Here is a 17,422-nt window from a genome sequence, read left to right on the forward strand (position 1 = left end):
TCAGCTGTCCTGGCTGTGTCCCCTCCCAGCTTCTTGTGCACCCCCAGCCTGCTCGCTGGTGGGGTGGTGTGAGAAGCAGAAAAGGCCTTGGCTCTGTGTAAGCCCTGCTCAGCAGTAACTAAAACATCCCTGTGTTATCAACACTGTTTCCAGCACAAATGCAAAACACAGCCCCATACAAGCTACTATGAAGAAAATTAACTCTACCCCAGCCAAAACCAGCACAATAGCTAAGAACTGAAGTGTCTGCAGAGTGCTGTGTCTCACCAGCAATTGTGAGAGTTGAACCAATTACCTGCTAGGATGTGCTTGGTCATGTCTTGCCACTGGATGACTTTTCTAACCTAATTTGGAAGCTCCACACAAAGGGATAAATTTGCCCCTAATGCTAATAAGGAGCAGGACTGAGGCAGTAGACCAGGTCTTCACAGCCTTGGTGCAAAATCAGGGGAAGCTGAACTTGGCATGTCATGACATGCCTTTTCACTCTACGAGAACAGAAATGTTTACTTTTCTTTTGATTATGAATTTGAACAATAGTTATAATAGACTACAAATAAACTTGTAAAACAAATACGTTTAGAGAAAGGTGTCTGTCTTGTGGCAACTACGAGACAAAGTAAATGCAATTGAAGTGCAGCTGGCACAAAATTTCATCTCTTGCACTCCGTTTATTTAAAAAGCAAAATGCAAAAACTGTATCATTCACTGTTTTGTGGCTATATTACACCATGAGTGTTTCAGTTAATTTTAGACTTCAGCCTAAATTCCCTAAAACACTCAGTCTGGCTGAAAAAGAGAGAGAAAACAGTGATTATAATTACATTATCACTGCATCCCCTGGCCTGTACGACTCCCTGCTTCCAGATGGCCAATTTCTGTCTTTTCCCATATGCTGCCTGCTGTAACTCTGCCCGCTGCTTGCCGCCAGGAACGTGCTGTGCCGTCGGATCCTTCTGCTGCAGAGGTTCTTGTGAGCCTTCTGGAACTGCATACACATACTGTGCTCAGTGCTCTCCCATGTTATGCCTGTGATTATGTCTGCATGACAGCAGGACTCCTCTGGTTATAGTTTACTGCACATTGTGCTCTAATTTTATTTCTTGCAAATAAGAGACTGGCATGGCATAAAGATTTTATTGGCTTGAATTTATGCATTATTCATGAATGATTTAACGGCATTTTGTTAAAAGGAAGGTGGTCTTAAAAGTCATGACTTCACCCACACAAACTGATAAAAAGTGAAATTGTATCTCTCAAAGTTAACTGCTATTTAAAATCAGCTGAAATTGTCATGATACTTATTAAAAAAAACCCAGTCTCATAGGTTCTTAGCCCCGATATAACATTTCTTTTCATGACAAGATGCAAGTGTTTTGTTCCTTTCTGGAAGGCAAGGAGAGGAGCATTATGAAGCATTAATGCTTTTCATTTAAGATCTGCAGGTCTATGTAATAGCTTCAACCTGATTCTTTTTGAAAATTTAATAAAAGCTGGGAGAAAGGAGTCTTGTGAGAAACATCCACATATGGTGGCGAGGAAAGGAAAATTGATTCAATTTCGTTTAGATTAGAGAACAAGATGATGCTTTTCATCGGTATAGCTAGCTATTCAAGCACTCAGAACAGTGGGAGTGATCTAAGGAATAAATTGAGAGTGCACTGAGGTTAAGGGAACATAATAAATCCAATTTATGAGATGCTGTTATGATGGTGAGCAAGTATTAGAGGCTATCGTGAACAAGGGCTGTTTGTCAGAGGTTTGCTTGCATACTTAAGGTTGGGTTCAAGTTTACAGGGCTATAATCCTTACACGTTACACTTCTGTTATTGAACAGACTCTGAATTTAGCATAGTGATCCCTCCCCGCAGGAAGATTCTACTTTTTAGAAAACTTTATGAAAAAAAATGAACTATATAAAGCTTCTACTCCTGTAAGTTTTACTCAAGTAGAATTATTTTATAGACAGTCACTGATGAACTGAACACCATATTCCCTCATCTTACCCATTAGGTTAACAGACATTACAATTTCCAAACACAATAAGCTCCTATTAAAACTACCCCTATTTAAGTAACAGAGTGCCTCCATTAGCCATGCAAAGAAGGCAGAACAGGCACAGAAGTCAATGGCTGACACAATAACCACCAAGCACAGCACCCTAACCATTCATCAGTGTGCAGTTTGAAAGCATCTGCCTTTCTGATCATGGGCAAACATGGACTGAACTAAAGATTGTACGTTCCCCCAAGGAAGCGGAGAGAACAGCAGTGTGTATAGTAAGAAAAATATCAGTGTACTTGACAACTGTTAGGGGAAAACTTAGCAAAGAATTTCCTGGTATTTTTATCACTGTGCTGGAATTGCAGGCTATGAACCTCAAATATTTCTCAGGAAGCTTTCTCTTTGGCTTGGAGAGAAAGACATATACAAAAGCGCACATACTGAGCTGTAATTAATCTGTATACAGAGGCATACGTGGACACTGCAAATAATAGTTTCAGATAGTTTTAAAGGTATTTTTGTACGTTTTTGTGTTGCATATCAAAAGTATAAAAGCTAAGATAGAATTGATTAATTCTTACTAATGCCAAAAATATCTAGACATATCAAATACATTCTATAGCATATCCTGTAAAACAAGTTCAGTGAACTGTAGTGTAGAAATCTGCAAGGAGACCTTGTCCACCTTGATTTTAGGCACGATCTAACATCCTTACTAAAAAATAACAAAATAAAACTTCTAGTTTCTGAGGGATGCTGTACTGACTCCATCCGTCAGAATGGAGCTGGGAATGACCTACTCGGAGCTAGTTACTTGTACAAAACGTAGCAGAGTAAGAAAGATTTGCTGGTATCTGTAACAGGTCAATACTAAGCCCTAACTGATACCAAAGCTAAAGGCAAGAGCAGGATTTTGATCAACCAAGGAGGTTTACTCCTGGCTTTAGGACAGTCAAGGAGAAGAGAAAGAAAAGTCTTCTGGGAATGGGAAAATCAAGTGTGAACTATATTGCAACTGACTGTGCAGGAGGCATCTATATTAAATAAAATGAAGAAAACCACATTTGAGCTTTTTGCTCCCCCTGGTGAAATGTTTTGGCAAGATGCTCAACACGAGCATTGCCAGTCATTACCATGATCCACAGCCACACACAGCCTGTGTTTCTGGAAAGACCCACAGGACCCGTAGGTATGTGCTTAGGGTGCTAGCACTGTGTCCTGAACTTCCTCGTGACACCTGCCTTCACACAGCAGCCTTTCTGAAGGTAGGTGAGGCTCCTTTTGCTTTATACCATCCCTCTCAGCACTGCATTTTCAAGGCTGTTCATTTAAAGTCTATTAGTTTTCTGCATCAATCAGAGATAAAAAGTGCCCTGGCAAATTTGAGAGGCCTCCTCCACTCTCCACAGTCAATCCAGCAAGCCACCTCTTGGAAAAATGAGCATTAACTGGCTATATTTTTAGCAAATACCTGATTTTCTTTTCTGCAGTTCCCTGAATGCAGATGTGAGAAGGACCTGATCATGGCATTTTCTCAGCCAGATGAGTATTAACTTAGGACAAAGCAAAGGAGATCCTGGCTGACCCATGAATCTTGATTTGAGGAGAGGTCTGCTGCTATTGCCAAGTTCCCCAACAGGAGCCGAAGAAGAAAGGGACAACTCATTGCACCTTGGCCTTGCCCTGTCAGCAAACCCCACCCGAGAGGAACTCTCCCCTCTGTTCTACAGTGGCCAGCACCAGAACATAGCCACTCACGGTGGCCGAAGAGCTGGCTTTCCCTCTATTGGCATCATGTTGTGTGAAGGCTGAGGCACACAGGTGAAGAAGCAGCCATCCCAATCCCCTACAACCCTTTCCCAGTCCTCATAGCGTCCCCACAACCCTCATCCCGTTTTCAAGCTCAGTCCTTTTTTCTACCAGCACCAGCAACACCTGTATTACCACAGTCCCTGATGGATCCAACTGTCTTTCAGCACATAAGTACCACTTGCTGTTTCTTGCTACGACCAAAGCTGACAGTCCCTTGAAGGCACAAAGGAGTGCATGAGCTGTGAGGAAGAACAGCAATAGGAAGAGGCAAGTTTTAGAACCCGAATGAGGAAGGAGAGGGAATCACTAACCCGTGGCAGGTCTCATTCACTGTGTGTCAGCTGTCTCTAATTCCGAAGCTGCATTCTTTGAGCTGTTGAACTTGTCATCTCACAGCCCAGTTTCAACCATCAAGAAGTTATTCACATTAGCCTCCATTTTCTTCTGTTTATATTCCACCTCATGACTCCGCTCCATGCCTGAACAATTCTGATCCTCTCCCTGGCCTCACACCCACACATTTCAAGTAACTGTTGACTGCTAACTTCTCAGTGACTCACTGCCTGGCCAGCCTATTCACTGTACGTTCAGCTATTTCATCTCTTAAGGCACCATCAACACATAAAAATATTTTATAAAACTCCACCAGGGCTGCTTTTAAAATAGCGGACATAACTGATTCTTGTTTTGGTTTCCTCCAGAAAGATTACAGACATGCTGTGTTTACTCAACAGAAGTGTAAGAGCTGAAGGACCATATTCCTGTAGTTGTCTGTCTTATGAAGGTTCACAGGCCTCTGCCTCTTCTCCAACCTCAGCACCTTCCTCATCCTCCTTGCCATTTGTCTGAGCCTTCTGCAAAAGTCTGGGCCCTGCCAAGCCAATAACCAGGGCTCCAATTGGAGCGGTAATCAAGATAGCCAAGAAAGCTACTGTCAGTACATCCATTCCATACTTTTCTAGTTGCTCATCCTGATGAGTTCTCGCTGTATCCAGGGCAAGGGAACCTATTGCAGCCTGCAAGAAAGAAAACATTGCTGAGATGGATCAAGTAACCTTTAGCACTGAAAGAGGAAAAAAAGGGACTAATCATCAGTCAACATTTAACATAAATCAGACATTTTTAGTACATTCGACCCGTTCATTTCTAGGCAGTACATAGAAAAGTAAATATTATATTACACCTATGAGAACAATTTTCACTCGGCTAGACTTCGAATTTCCTTAGCTCATGAGTTTATCCGGGTGGTTCCCTCCTGCGAAGAACATTGCTTAGCTGTCATTTTATCCACGTTTTTGGAGAATGTGTGATTAATGAAATTGGCTGGTATATTGCATATTGCAGCTGTTAAAATGCCACACCTTGAGAATGCATTCTGAAAGCAGTCAGCTAGTAGCAGCTTCTGAAAATTTAGTTCACAAATCTTGCAATAATCCTTGCCTGTTCTGATTGTTAACTTTTGTTTGCAAGTAATCATGATATTGAGGCAAAGTCTAAATGACTTAACGATCACTGAAATAAAGGAGCAGGAATGCAGCCAGCCTGAGGCTTCTCTAGCAATAAGGCTGTCAGACTACCCCTTACTAAAATGACCACAGACTGAAAACCCATTCTGAGCCTTTGGTGTGACTGTCCCTGCGGACACTTCATGTGGTGTAAGAGGGAAACACTTTTACCTTTGTTTTGAGAGTTCTCAGAATCTGTATGTAAAGGCACAATAACCTGCAATAGCTGAGAAACAATCAAACTTCCTATAATATATGTACAATCTCTGTCATTATTAAGAGTACAACCCGGACGCAAGCAATACACCTTCACGTAGAAAGCTCTCCATGCACTTTTCAAGCAGACTTAGTGCAGTTAGGAACATGAACTGTCCATATACTACACTCCGCTGTTACTGAGCCTGATCCTCTCCGTGTTTACTGCTGTGCTAGTTACAAGGAGCTTTGCTAAGGACAATAGATACAGCCTGGAATGAAAGTGATGTTGGACTGTTTACCTGGACAGTGGCTTTGGGAATCCATGCCAATGAGACAAACACTTTTTCCTTGAAATTAAACCCAGCAAAACACACCATCAGGAACGTTGCTATGATTCGCACAACTAGAGCAATGCCTAATGTAGCAACACAGAGCCCTGCAACAAAGACAAACACTTCTCAGTACTTTTGTACATAGGTGCCTGAGGGGAATAAGCCTCCTAAAACTAGCTTTACAGTGGGGTTGGTTTTTTGGGGGGTTTTTTTGGGTCAGCCATAGTCTGCTTTGCTTTAGATTTCTCTATAGAGATTCTTTGGAAGCTAGTAATGAAAGCTGGATAATTAGTGAATGATCTTACCAACAGTTTCAGGCCTAAGAGATGTAACAGATACTTCTGCTCCAATTAAACCAAAAAGAAAAGGCTGAAAGATATTCCATGCAACTGCAACAGTTTTTTCTACTTCCCTCTGTAATCAAAACAAAAATAATCTGTAAATTCACAAAAATATGGCCAAGTAGACAAAACATTTAATTAAAGGACAAACTGAAAATGTATCATAAAGATTGTCCAGACTTGCTCCTCCTTCTTTGACCTAATACTAAAAGATTCAAAATCAGTTACGCACCTTTCGAAGGTCAGAGTGTGTCTAGCTCTGCTAGTAAATAAATGCTTGCTAACTCAAGAAGAGAAATAAAAATCACAGATGTTTCAACAGTAACAGAGCATTTTGCAGACAAGAGGAGGAAAATAAAGCATAGTTGATTTTCAGTATTTAGGAAGACGTAATTTGAACAGTTTTGCTATGAAGTTTCCGAGCCTTTGGGAACTGCATGCTTAAACGTGTTCTTCCATTTGTATCTGAGCAGAGTCAGACTCTCAAAAGTTGTAGTCCTGACCTAATTCCACTCGTGCTGCACTCAGAGGCCTGTCTCCATGTGAGCAGGAACAAAGTTAGACTGAGCAAGTCTGAAATCCCATACTAGCAAAATGTGTTGAACTTCCCAGTGCGATGTACTATATGAGGGCAAAGCCATCTTTTCTCCTTGTGTTTACACCTAACAATTCTCCTAAAACAACTGCTGCCAGGATAAACAGGAATATTCCACTTATGTGAAGAAGTACACGTAACATATCTAACAGCACTTCTTTTTCATTAAGTGAGTTCTACAATAGCAAATGAATGTTCAGGCTGGTGTGTGTGGAAAATACAAGTGCAATGCTCTGTCACTTAATAATCAATCCAGGGCCTAGACATGTCCTGTCCTTGGCGGTCTCTCTGGGACTGATCCTGCAACATCTCTTGCTCTTTAGTCAATGGAATGGTAGATGACTGCAGTACAAAAACTTCTGTAATCTTAAAGAGAACGAGGTAAAAATATAGCGACCTCTGATCATTTTTCTTCATTTGCCTCATTTCTCCCTGTTATCTCACCCTTTTCTTTTTTGGCAAAAAAAAAAAATCCTCTTTACAGATATTAGCATTATTTCAGTCTGTCCACTGCCCATTTAACTGTTCCAGCAATAGGTACAATGTTCCTTGTTCTCTGCAGACAGTATTTGCCAAGTGACTTCCACCAGGGACAGTAGGAGGCAGTGGCCTTTGAGAAGCTCAGCAGGAAAACCGTGGTAACATCAATATGTATACATATACATATTGATGTATATCAATATGTATACAGCATGCAGACATCTCTGACTGTATCCGATAAAAGAGAGCTAAGGCATTTGAAATCAACATCCTTAAGGCCAAGAAGCTTCATTGACTGATCAAAAGAATTTAAACTAAGCATTTATAGTCTGTATATACTCTTTTAAGGTCTGTCCTTCTGAAATGGTTTAGAAGCTTTTCAATAGAGAGCTTTATCAATTGTAATGTCCTTAAGTAGTTAAGTCCCAAGATGAGTTTTTCTTTTAAAATTGGACAACAATGTAATACTTTAAATAGAAACCATGGTTTCTTTTTTGTTGTTTTAACAAACCTTGAGATCTTACTGAAGTCAAGGTCTAGATGGGGTAATAATGTGGACTCTGCTATACCTGATCGCCTTTCCTTTCTCTTCTTCTCCCCTTCTCCTATTGCATGTCGCAAGGCTACAGCTGTGGAGAGAAAGATGCCCTCAACACATTAAGTGTAAATGGTATCAAGCAAAAGAGGCAGTGAGACATGCCAAGGTACAGAAATGCAGTGAGGCAGCAACAGTAAGGAGAAGCAGGCTTAGTAGGTAAGAGAAAGTGACTAAAAAGCAGACTTTTGTATGGTTTTTGTATGGCCTTACATCACCATTTATTGTGGGCACCCTGCTCTCTAATTTATCCAGAATACACTGGCTGGGATTTGGGAAAGATGAGAGAGGAAAAAAACCGAACAGGGAACAAAACGTCAGGGTATTCAGGCCATGTACACAACTGTATTTTGGACACCTGTTTATAAATCTTACCATAAAGTGACTGTGTAAGGTTACAGACACTGACAGAACTGGGACATAAAGGTTTGGATTCCTAGTCAAGTGCCTTGACAAGTAAATCTGCTTTACATGGCTTAAGATGTCTAAGAAAAGCTGAGTATTTCTCTGTCAGTATATTAGGCTCTGTATCGATATATATTCACATACATGGTCACTTTCTGTCATGCTAAATGTTAAAGACTTCCAAAATAAATGTAGAATGTTTTTTTTTTTTAATCCGTACACCCCCTAAAGCTTCATAAATGCACCATTACCACTCCTGACAGAAATTCAAACTCCTGTCAAGCCGTACATTCAAAGGAGTTTTGGTATGGTATGCTTCTTTATGTAAACATTCACCTTTTCATCAGACCATCCCACACCTGCAACAAAAGCCAAGACTAATGTGCAGAGCCCTCCTGATCCAGGGAAGCCAAAGTAGATGCTACCAAAAACAGCGAACATGGACAGCCCAAGTACAAAATATGACCTCTTCCATGCCAGAGATGCCTGCAGCCAAGGAAAGAGACAAACAAAAAAGTAAATTTATTTTAGAAATGGAGGAAAAAGGTTACTTCTGTTAATTTTGAAAATAGCGATTTGAAAATAACAATTACCATTAACCATTGCGAAAGAATCAAAGCTTTTAAGTGAGACTTGTACTATTCAGTTGAGTTGAGGGGTTTTTTTGGACATTAATTCCTAAGAAATTAAAATTTTGGAAATTTAATAATTTCTTTCCTCTGCCCATCCAAAATCTTATTGTCAAAAGGCTTTTTGTATCACAAGGAACATGATGCTCTATTCTAACAGCCCTGCTTCAACTTCGTGATAACAGGATTTTCTACCTGTACAGTCAAGTACTGGAACAGTTCATCCAAAGAGAGGTGAAATCATTGCCACTAGATGTTTTTAAGGACAAGTCATACAAATGTTTGACGGGGACAGTCTAGTTTTATTTGATCTCACAGCAGACAGATATATCTCTGCCATTGGTCCCCATTTCTATTTATCTCTTTGGCTCCTGTACCACACTCCTTATGTTATTTAATAAGAGGAAAATTTCATCCCACTGAGGGCAATAGTTGCTTTGCAAATTGACTTCAGTAGTCCAGGACATATCTACTTTCTTCCACAATTTTCTGTTCACTTAATTGCCCTTTGAGAGTAAATTAATCTACCACTTTATATAACTTTCATTTTTATTGAAAGTAACACATTCTAATTAGCATTAATGATATGCCCAATCACTTAAAGCCCACGATCTGCCCGCTTTACTTGTTTTTAATCTTAGGCCTACTGGAAACATCTTATAGAAGTAAATGTGTCGCACATCAATCTAATTGATGATTATTTTACTGCCTGAAATAGGTATCAGACCCTTTCTCCTTTATGTGTGGACGTTTCCACGATCTTCAATGAGACCAGGATGGTGAGCTGGGTTCCAAACTCTGCATCAGGAAGGACTAGGAGATCATACATTGTTATTGTTGCAGTAAACAAGTCATCACCTATAAAACACATCCTCACTTGATAGGCTTTGCAACCTGGAAACTGTTAGCGCTGTACACAGCTTTCCCCAAAAGCAGCTTCACATGAAACTTGGAAATGAATAACTTAGGAATATCATCCCTTAGCAAAGAATCTCTATTTTATAGAAAATTTTTTTTACTGGATTTTTACCTGATCACGGCTTGGGAAATATCGAACAAACATTCCCAGAATCCCCCCAGCTGCTATGCCAACAACCACCTCCAGCACTCCACGAAGCACGTTGTACAGAGTAGAACCTATTTGGCAAAAGAAAAACAGGTTCAGTAGGCCATACACAGACCCTTCACGCACCACAAACCACACTGTAGACCTATAAGTGTGATTCCAGAACAGTGTCTTCTTTAAATGACTTGGGGGTAAAGGGGTTCAGGAGGGAACCTATGACCCTGAAAGAAATGGATAGTGCAAGCTCATGCCAAGAAAGTATGCCAGAGAAGCCAGAGAAAGAGCCACTGCGAGAACATTGCCAAACCCATGGAAATTTGAAAGAACTTACGTTGGGCATGCAGGGACCAGACTCGGCAGCTGAGGGAGCAGACAGGGAAAAATGTTCTCTGAAAGCTGATGTGACCCACAACTCAGAGCCAACAATGCTACACCAAGACTTTTGATCATTGGCAATTTCCCTCTCAATATTCAAGTCCATACATGAACTTTATAGGGAGATGTCATTAAGTCACAAACCAGTCAGTCATAACAGAGCACACATTCCTCAAAATATCACTGTTTGTTCTGGATTTCACCACATACAGATTAACCAGCATACCGGAAGAGAAAGCCATCCCAAGGCAAGTATTGAAGCCTGTAATAGCCAGAATGTCATCAACGCTGCCAGCTGCCATTAGCAAAGTTGGGACACCTTTCTCCACCCCATATCCACCAGCCTGTAAAATCAGCATTGAGGGAACCACCACAGCAGGGGAGACTGCACCTAGAACAAAACTGAAGACACACAGGTTCAGCCTCTCTCAAAAAGAAAGCACTGAACTAAAAAACTCCAAAACGTTCTGACCCCAATTCTTTTAAAGTATAAACAAATAGACCTTTACATAAGGTATTTTCCTTACCTTTCCCTGCTAAGTACAAGCAGGGATATTTCTATGCAGATTTGCAATCAGCTTTTACTTCCTGCCCAACTCAATAGTATTAAAAGTAAAGGGCTCCACAGACTGAGCCTTGAGTCTACGCTGCAGGCCAGTTATGCTCCCTGATATATGCCTTGATTGTCCAATTTAGGAACCTGGTCTAGACATGCTTATGACTCAGTAGGCCAGTTCCTTCTCATAAAAATCAGTGTGTGGCAGAGGAGGAGAAGTTTATCCATCTTGCTCCAGTATATGGGTCCGGACCAAGTCCCCAGTTTAGACAGAACTAGATGGAAAATGTTTCCTCTTCAAGGATATTACTCCAGAATATAACACGCCATATCCTTATTCTTGACTTGTGACAGAAAGACTGTCACGTGCATCTCTCTACAGGGAAATTCTGAATTCCAGCATGAAGATGCTCCAAAATGTGGTATCATTTTCTGTCCCTAAATGCCCCGTTTTGTGGTTAAAGACTCAGGGATTGCACCATCCTTGTTTCTTCTTCAAGTGCCCAGATCACACACACAGAAGAGCAATGATGCAAGTACTCCTCTACAGCCTGAAAATGTGACCTTTAAATTAGCCACAGAGCCAGACATAGATGGTGAGCAAACAACCACAGGGGCTAAGCACAGCTTCCTAACTGGCATTAAACTGAGATCTCTGCTTGGCACAGAGAACTGACTGCGCTTGGATCATTTAACTGTAGCATGAAAACAGGGACCTTTGTCATACAGGAGAAAAGAGAGCACATTACCCTAATATAAATCCCCATTGCCATGGCAAATGCATGAACAAGTAGGCAAGAACAGCAGCTGTGCATGTTTCTGAGATGCATGGTCCAAAAGAAAGCCGTAAACAGACTGCTTTGAGTTTCTTAAGAGCCTGCAATATGAAAGCACATTCAGACATTAGTATCAGTACCCTTGGCTTTATAGAGAGGAAACACATTTATGATCTGAAATGGTTTATTAAAAGGATTCCCTCTGAGCTGCAGTACAGGATATGATGGCTTTACATGGCCTAAGCCAGAGATAGACTCAAGGACAACTGGATTTGGATATAAAATTCCAAGTGTGGCAGTGAAACCCACTGAATCTAGGTTCGACAAGGTTCCTGCATGTCACAGGAAGGAGTGGCAGAGAATTCTGTTTGGCTTCTTGTGCAGAGCAAACTAATTGTGAGAGGCTGGACTAGCTGGGATCCGTTTGAAAGGTACACCCTCGAAACAGCTGACTTACCCACAGTTACTTCAGGTCATTTGCTCCATCCACAAAAGATTTTGCTATAATCCCACAAGCTGCATGAGCACCCCCAAAAAATCATCCCAAAATCCGTGAACAAATAATGAAAAGTTGTAGAACTACATAAACTTGGCGCAAGGAGCCAAGCATCTCCTTCAGCTGTCTCTCACTTGATATCCAGAGCAGATTAAGTTCCATTTGGCTCAGCAACTTCTATTCAAAAATTTCTCTAAAACAGAATATTTACTTGTAACAGCTGCCTTTAATATTTAGTCACAAACATGACTCTGCTAGGACCGGTCCCTAATTTTGACATGGGGGGGGAAAAAAAAAATAATCAATGAGTTGCACTTTTTACCAGCACAGTTTATCCCAGCATAATTAGGGCTGAGAATCACCAGAGCAACTGACAACTTTGTCTTCACAGCTTCAATTACATGAAGAATGATTGTAACTGCATGAAAGCATTGCTACATACAGAGTCCAAATGACAGTTTCAATTGCCGCATGGGAGAAAAATGAGTCAAAAATGAAGTTCCTTTGGCAAAAAAAAGTTGTCACGGAATAGAAAGAAAAGCAATCTCACAGAACTGGACATCCAAGCTGTGTGTAACAACACGCAGTCCATGTTCATACAAGCTTCAATGTCTTGGAAAAATGGATGATAGTAATATAGGAAACCAGGCATTTTTCAAGAATGACAAAACCCTATTTTCCTAAATATCTGAAGCATTGGCAACTCCCTAGTTTTCATCTTGGTTAAGAAAAATCTGTTTAGTTGTTCTGAACTAGCTATACTTGACCGCAGTTTTATATAAACTTTAAGCAGCCCCTTAAACTTAAATAGATAAGGGCCAATATGGTACAGCTTTATTTCAGCCAGCTGATTTTGATCAAGCAAAACCTTGCCTTCATTAATTCATGGAACATCACGTTTCATCCTGCGTGGAGGCAGACTATTTTTTTTGTTCACAGGAGCATTATGGGCTTTATTGTGATGTGAAGCATTGTTTCCGTAGTGCAGCAGAACTCATCTTTGCAATGAATATATTTGCATTAAAATGGCAATGATTAAAAAAAAAAAAAAAAGAAAAAGTACATTCTCTTTCAAAGGACTGGGATCCCTTCCATTACTTGTTTTAGTTTGTCGGTGTAAACTGACAGGGAGTTTGTCATAAACTCTTCCTGACAGACCACGATTGGAGCACATGTCCCATGTCCGGTCTGCTCACAAAATTCAGGGAAAAAGTGAAAAAGACACACAGGTTTGGATTTTTTGGTTGGTTGGTTTTTTTGATTGGTGTCAACACAAGCAACATTCTCTTTCAAGGACTGGGGATCCCTTCCATTACTTGTTTTAGTTTGTCGGTGTAAACTGACAGGGAGTTTGTCAGGGAGCATAAACTCTTCCTGACAGACCACGATTGGAGCACATGTCCTCAAGATGGTCTGCTCACAAAATTCAGGAAATTTCTTTAAGGCAAGTGGGAAAATAGTCATAAAATCAGTTTTCCTTAGGTTTTTTTTTGATTGCTTGCCTACTCTACAAATCCAACTGCCAATATTAACATATGACTATACAATAGAAACTAAACTTGCTGTAACGCTCTAGTTTGCAGATCCCCTAAGACTGAACGGTTCAATATTTTTAACAGAACCAATTATTCAATTTTTTTTGAGGGCTGTTTTATACTTTGCCTCACACAAATGGCTGGTGCCGTACCTTTGGATCCAGGCCGAGTCCTGCTCGGGTCAAGATAATTGAAAGAGCAATATTCCTCAGCGCTGCAGACCAGCGTAGGTTTATCTGGACGATGTCACTAATGAACGGGGTATTTCGGATTAGGAAACCAGCAAGTAGCATCCCTTAAATGAAAGCAAATAAGCTCCTGTCAAGTGACTTGCTTTTATTGCACTAAAAGCTTGCATAGAATTCTTAAAAACAGACACCATATTATGTATTTATGAGAGTCAAAGAAACAATTCACGTTCTGAATTATTAGCCATGTTTGAACGATGGGGACTGAGGCATGGAAAGAGAGAGACATGTTTAAAGCAATGAAAGTAGCCTCAGAACACACCAGGTCACCAATGAATAAATCTGCAGGATGTTGACACGTAGCTTTAGTGCAAGTAAACAGATTCAGCTTTGTTCACCAGGTGCAGGTCATACTTACCATAAGCAAAGACACCTCTGCATCCTTAAAGATATTTTTCTTGTTATCTTGTTTTAACATGAAAAGAGGAAGATCGTCTAATATTGCGTATTTATCTCAGAAGTTGGAAATGGTTAAAAATCCTCTTAGGTGTAAGAAATGCAGGTATCACAGGAACCATAATGCCGAGTTATTAGGAAATATAATCTAGAACAGCTAATCATGGACTAACAGCCATTTTAAAATGCTCTGGCAATACGACTGTTATGCAAAGGGGAAAAAAAGGGGGAGAATCAGGAACTTGCTCTTATCCTCTATTTGAGCTACTTGCAAGACCCAACCTTTTGCAAATATTAGCAAAACTGTCTAATTGACTTCCTGCAAAGCTATCGGAACTGTAGCTCTGGAAGGATATAGAAAAGTACAGGAAAGGGTGACTTTAAATATAGACCTGCGGAGATTAATTGTAGGTCCTGATGATTCAAAGATACATTCTGGTGGCTTAATTTTATATTAGCCATGTTAAGAAACAGGAAACCAACAAAGACAAAAAATAAACAAACACTATGCTTAGGTTGGTCCCAGCTTGGTGTGAGCCTTGGCTGTGGACTTGATTTGTCCTGGAACATGCTAAACTTTCGATCATTGTTCTTCTCGCCACCTCCCGGAAAAAAAACAGTGGCATAATTAATCTGTGGCACCTCATGACAATTATATCAGGCTAGCATAATGATCACATGCTCTTTGCGATGTTTGCTTGAGGTCCAAGTCACTAGAGCTACCCCGATCTAGAAATCTACTTAAGGCAAAAAACTCCACCTCAAAGGGTATCTTCACTCTTCTGCTCCATGTTGCCTGCTGCAGAAACCTCTCTGCAATGTATGCCTAAAATATACTATGTGACTGTTTCAGTAGCAATTTCACTCCTTTCCTCAGACAGAAGCTCACTATAAGGTGCTTAAGTGCTCAGCCAGCCACATTACACTCAACTGCACCTAGCACAAGTGGATTAAAGACATGTAAGACTACAAGATTTGTATTTTTAGTGTAAAAAAGAATATTCAAAGACATTGTCTCTCTCTTCTTCTGACTCATAGATTTCTCCAATTTTCCTCAAAGACTGGGGATCTGAACAATGAACTCTGTCCTAAGCAACTCTACAGACGTGCTGTCATGCTTAAGTTTCTATTGTTCAGTATAACCTGTCTGACAAGCAGTTTCATGCTCAGCACATAACTTTTAGATACAGATGTAATTAAAAAAAGCAGAATCCAAATGGTCATAAACTTTTTTTTTTAAGGGGGATGTTTACTTAGAAAGGGCAGACTCCCTCTGTGTTACATCCTGTGTTCATATTATTGCAGGCATGCATGCTATATGCAAAACTTCCCTCCCTCTCATTTGCATTTTTTCTCGTTCGTGAAATTAAGCGGAGCAAGAACCTGCATGCTGCCTGGACAGAGCCGTACATGAAGCTATCTAGCTGTTCTGTAAGCAGTGCTGCTGTGTGAGGCACACCACCAGCTATGCAGGTTACAAAATCACATCCGTGCACTACAGGCAGATATTTGTAGCCCACTCTGCCATGCAGTTTTACTGTCTGTCAACGGCTTTACTCATTTATGCACTAAGCATAGCAAGGGGGCAGCATACAGCTGGTGAGATGAACCTGGAACTTCATTTTTCAGCTTCATTGACATCACAATATTGTACTGATCTAACCTAAACCTCCTCTAGGAAAGAAGTCTGAAAAGGTTCTGATGATGTCAAAATTAACATCATTTTCATCTCTCATTTCTATTTTGCATTTTTATGTAAAATAAAACAAGATGTTGATATGAAAAACAGTGTTATGATTGGTTCAAAATAACTCTCTTCAGAAGAATTATTCCTTGTAGTGAATTTATTTTCTCAGGTTTCAGTTATCTTGAGATAAAGGAAGGAGAAGAAAGAAATTGCTTTGGATTACCAGTAGTAGGGAATTCCTGTAGTGTTTTCTTTGGAAAACATTTTCATTGTGCGAGATACATGTGAAACAGCTCAGCAATAATTTCCTTATGAATTAATTATTCTACTGTAACAGGAGGTCCAGATTAAGAATCCTGTTTAGCGATATTAAAACCAAGTTTTAAGTACCCAGTACTTAAACAGTACCCCTCAGTACGTGACAGAGGGGACTGAAGGACAATAAACTTTGAATCTGTAAGTATACAGTTCTCTGGCCCGCAAAGAATTAAGAGGAGAGCCTCAGTAGCATACAGGCTATTTCACTTGAGCCAGTTTGGGGAATTTTGCACCTTCTTGGAGAGGACCAGATAAAAGTCACTTGGAAAAGATACAGATTTTGAGTGTGACACAGTTTGTTTGTTCCCAATCAAAACACATCTAGCGTGCAGCCATTACTTGACAGTTTAAACAACACAAATATGCAGGAAGAAAAGAAGGAAGGATATCTTACCCAGAAGAGCAGGGAGGGGGGGTAGTGTTCGTATTTTAATGAATCCAAAAATTTTACCTCCAATGACAGCAAAAAAATAAAGAAACAGAATTCCAAACAGGTTTCCACCTGGGAGACACTCAGTCCCAGTGATGGACCAAACCACAGCCCAAACCAGGACCACGATTGCAACTGGAACAAAACAAGAAATATTCATATTTAATCATCTCTCAGGGACAACTTTGTTTGCTATCAGATCACGTTTGGTTTTCTACTAAGGAAAAAGGTACCATGACTTTCAGAAATAAAATCACTTACCTTAAAAATTAATTTAATCATAACAATGTGCTTAGTCTTCGGTGCTCCCTAAACTGATGGTCTGATTTTATAGATGCTAAGATACTTTAAAAAATGATAACAGGAATATCATTAGGGACCAACAAGTACTGAGTGAGCCTCAGGCCACTGTGGAAAGCACTTAACAGGCCCCAAACTTAAAGCAAAGACTTTCACTACCTTATCTTGCATTTGCTTATCTTCCTTCAGCTACTTCAGAACTGCAGTAAGAACCTGCTGCTGTACAGCCTGGCATATCTTTGAGCTAATGACTGCAGCTCCAGTCTAATTTTTAAAATAATTTAAGCATCATTTTTTGGCTGGATGTGGGGGGGGGGGGGGGGGGGGGGGGGGGGGGGGGGGG

At 40.4% G+C, this 17,422-nt stretch overlaps 1 protein-coding gene across 2 annotated transcripts in view; it reads right to left on the reverse strand.

The window, feature by feature from the left end:
* Positions 1-170: 170 nt before the first annotated feature.
* SLC9B2 (solute carrier family 9 member B2) overlaps positions 171-17,422 on the reverse strand; it is a 24,945-nt gene continuing 7,693 nt past the window's right edge. For both annotated transcript variants that reach the window (XM_009273559.2, XM_009273558.1), the window contains 9 exons: positions 16,744-16,914; positions 13,853-13,995; positions 11,643-11,770; positions 10,564-10,739; positions 9,927-10,033; positions 8,604-8,753; positions 6,157-6,265; positions 5,819-5,955; positions 171-4,832 (listed from right to left, as the gene is read on the reverse strand). In XM_009273559.2, coding sequence (XP_009271834.1) covers positions 4,593-4,832; positions 5,819-5,955; positions 6,157-6,265; positions 8,604-8,753; positions 9,927-10,033; positions 10,564-10,739; positions 11,643-11,770; positions 13,853-13,995; positions 16,744-16,914 — 1,361 coding nt within the window. In that variant the 3' untranslated portion in view covers positions 171-4,592. The remainder of the gene's footprint in view (positions 4,833-5,818; positions 5,956-6,156; positions 6,266-8,603; positions 8,754-9,926; positions 10,034-10,563; positions 10,740-11,642; positions 11,771-13,852; positions 13,996-16,743; positions 16,915-17,422) is intronic.

This window comes from Aptenodytes forsteri, unplaced genomic scaffold (assembly GCF_000699145.1).
Source record: "Aptenodytes forsteri isolate BGI_AS27 unplaced genomic scaffold, ASM69914v1 Scaffold93, whole genome shotgun sequence".
In the NCBI taxonomy this organism is placed as follows: Eukaryota; Metazoa; Chordata; class Aves; order Sphenisciformes; family Spheniscidae; genus Aptenodytes; species Aptenodytes forsteri.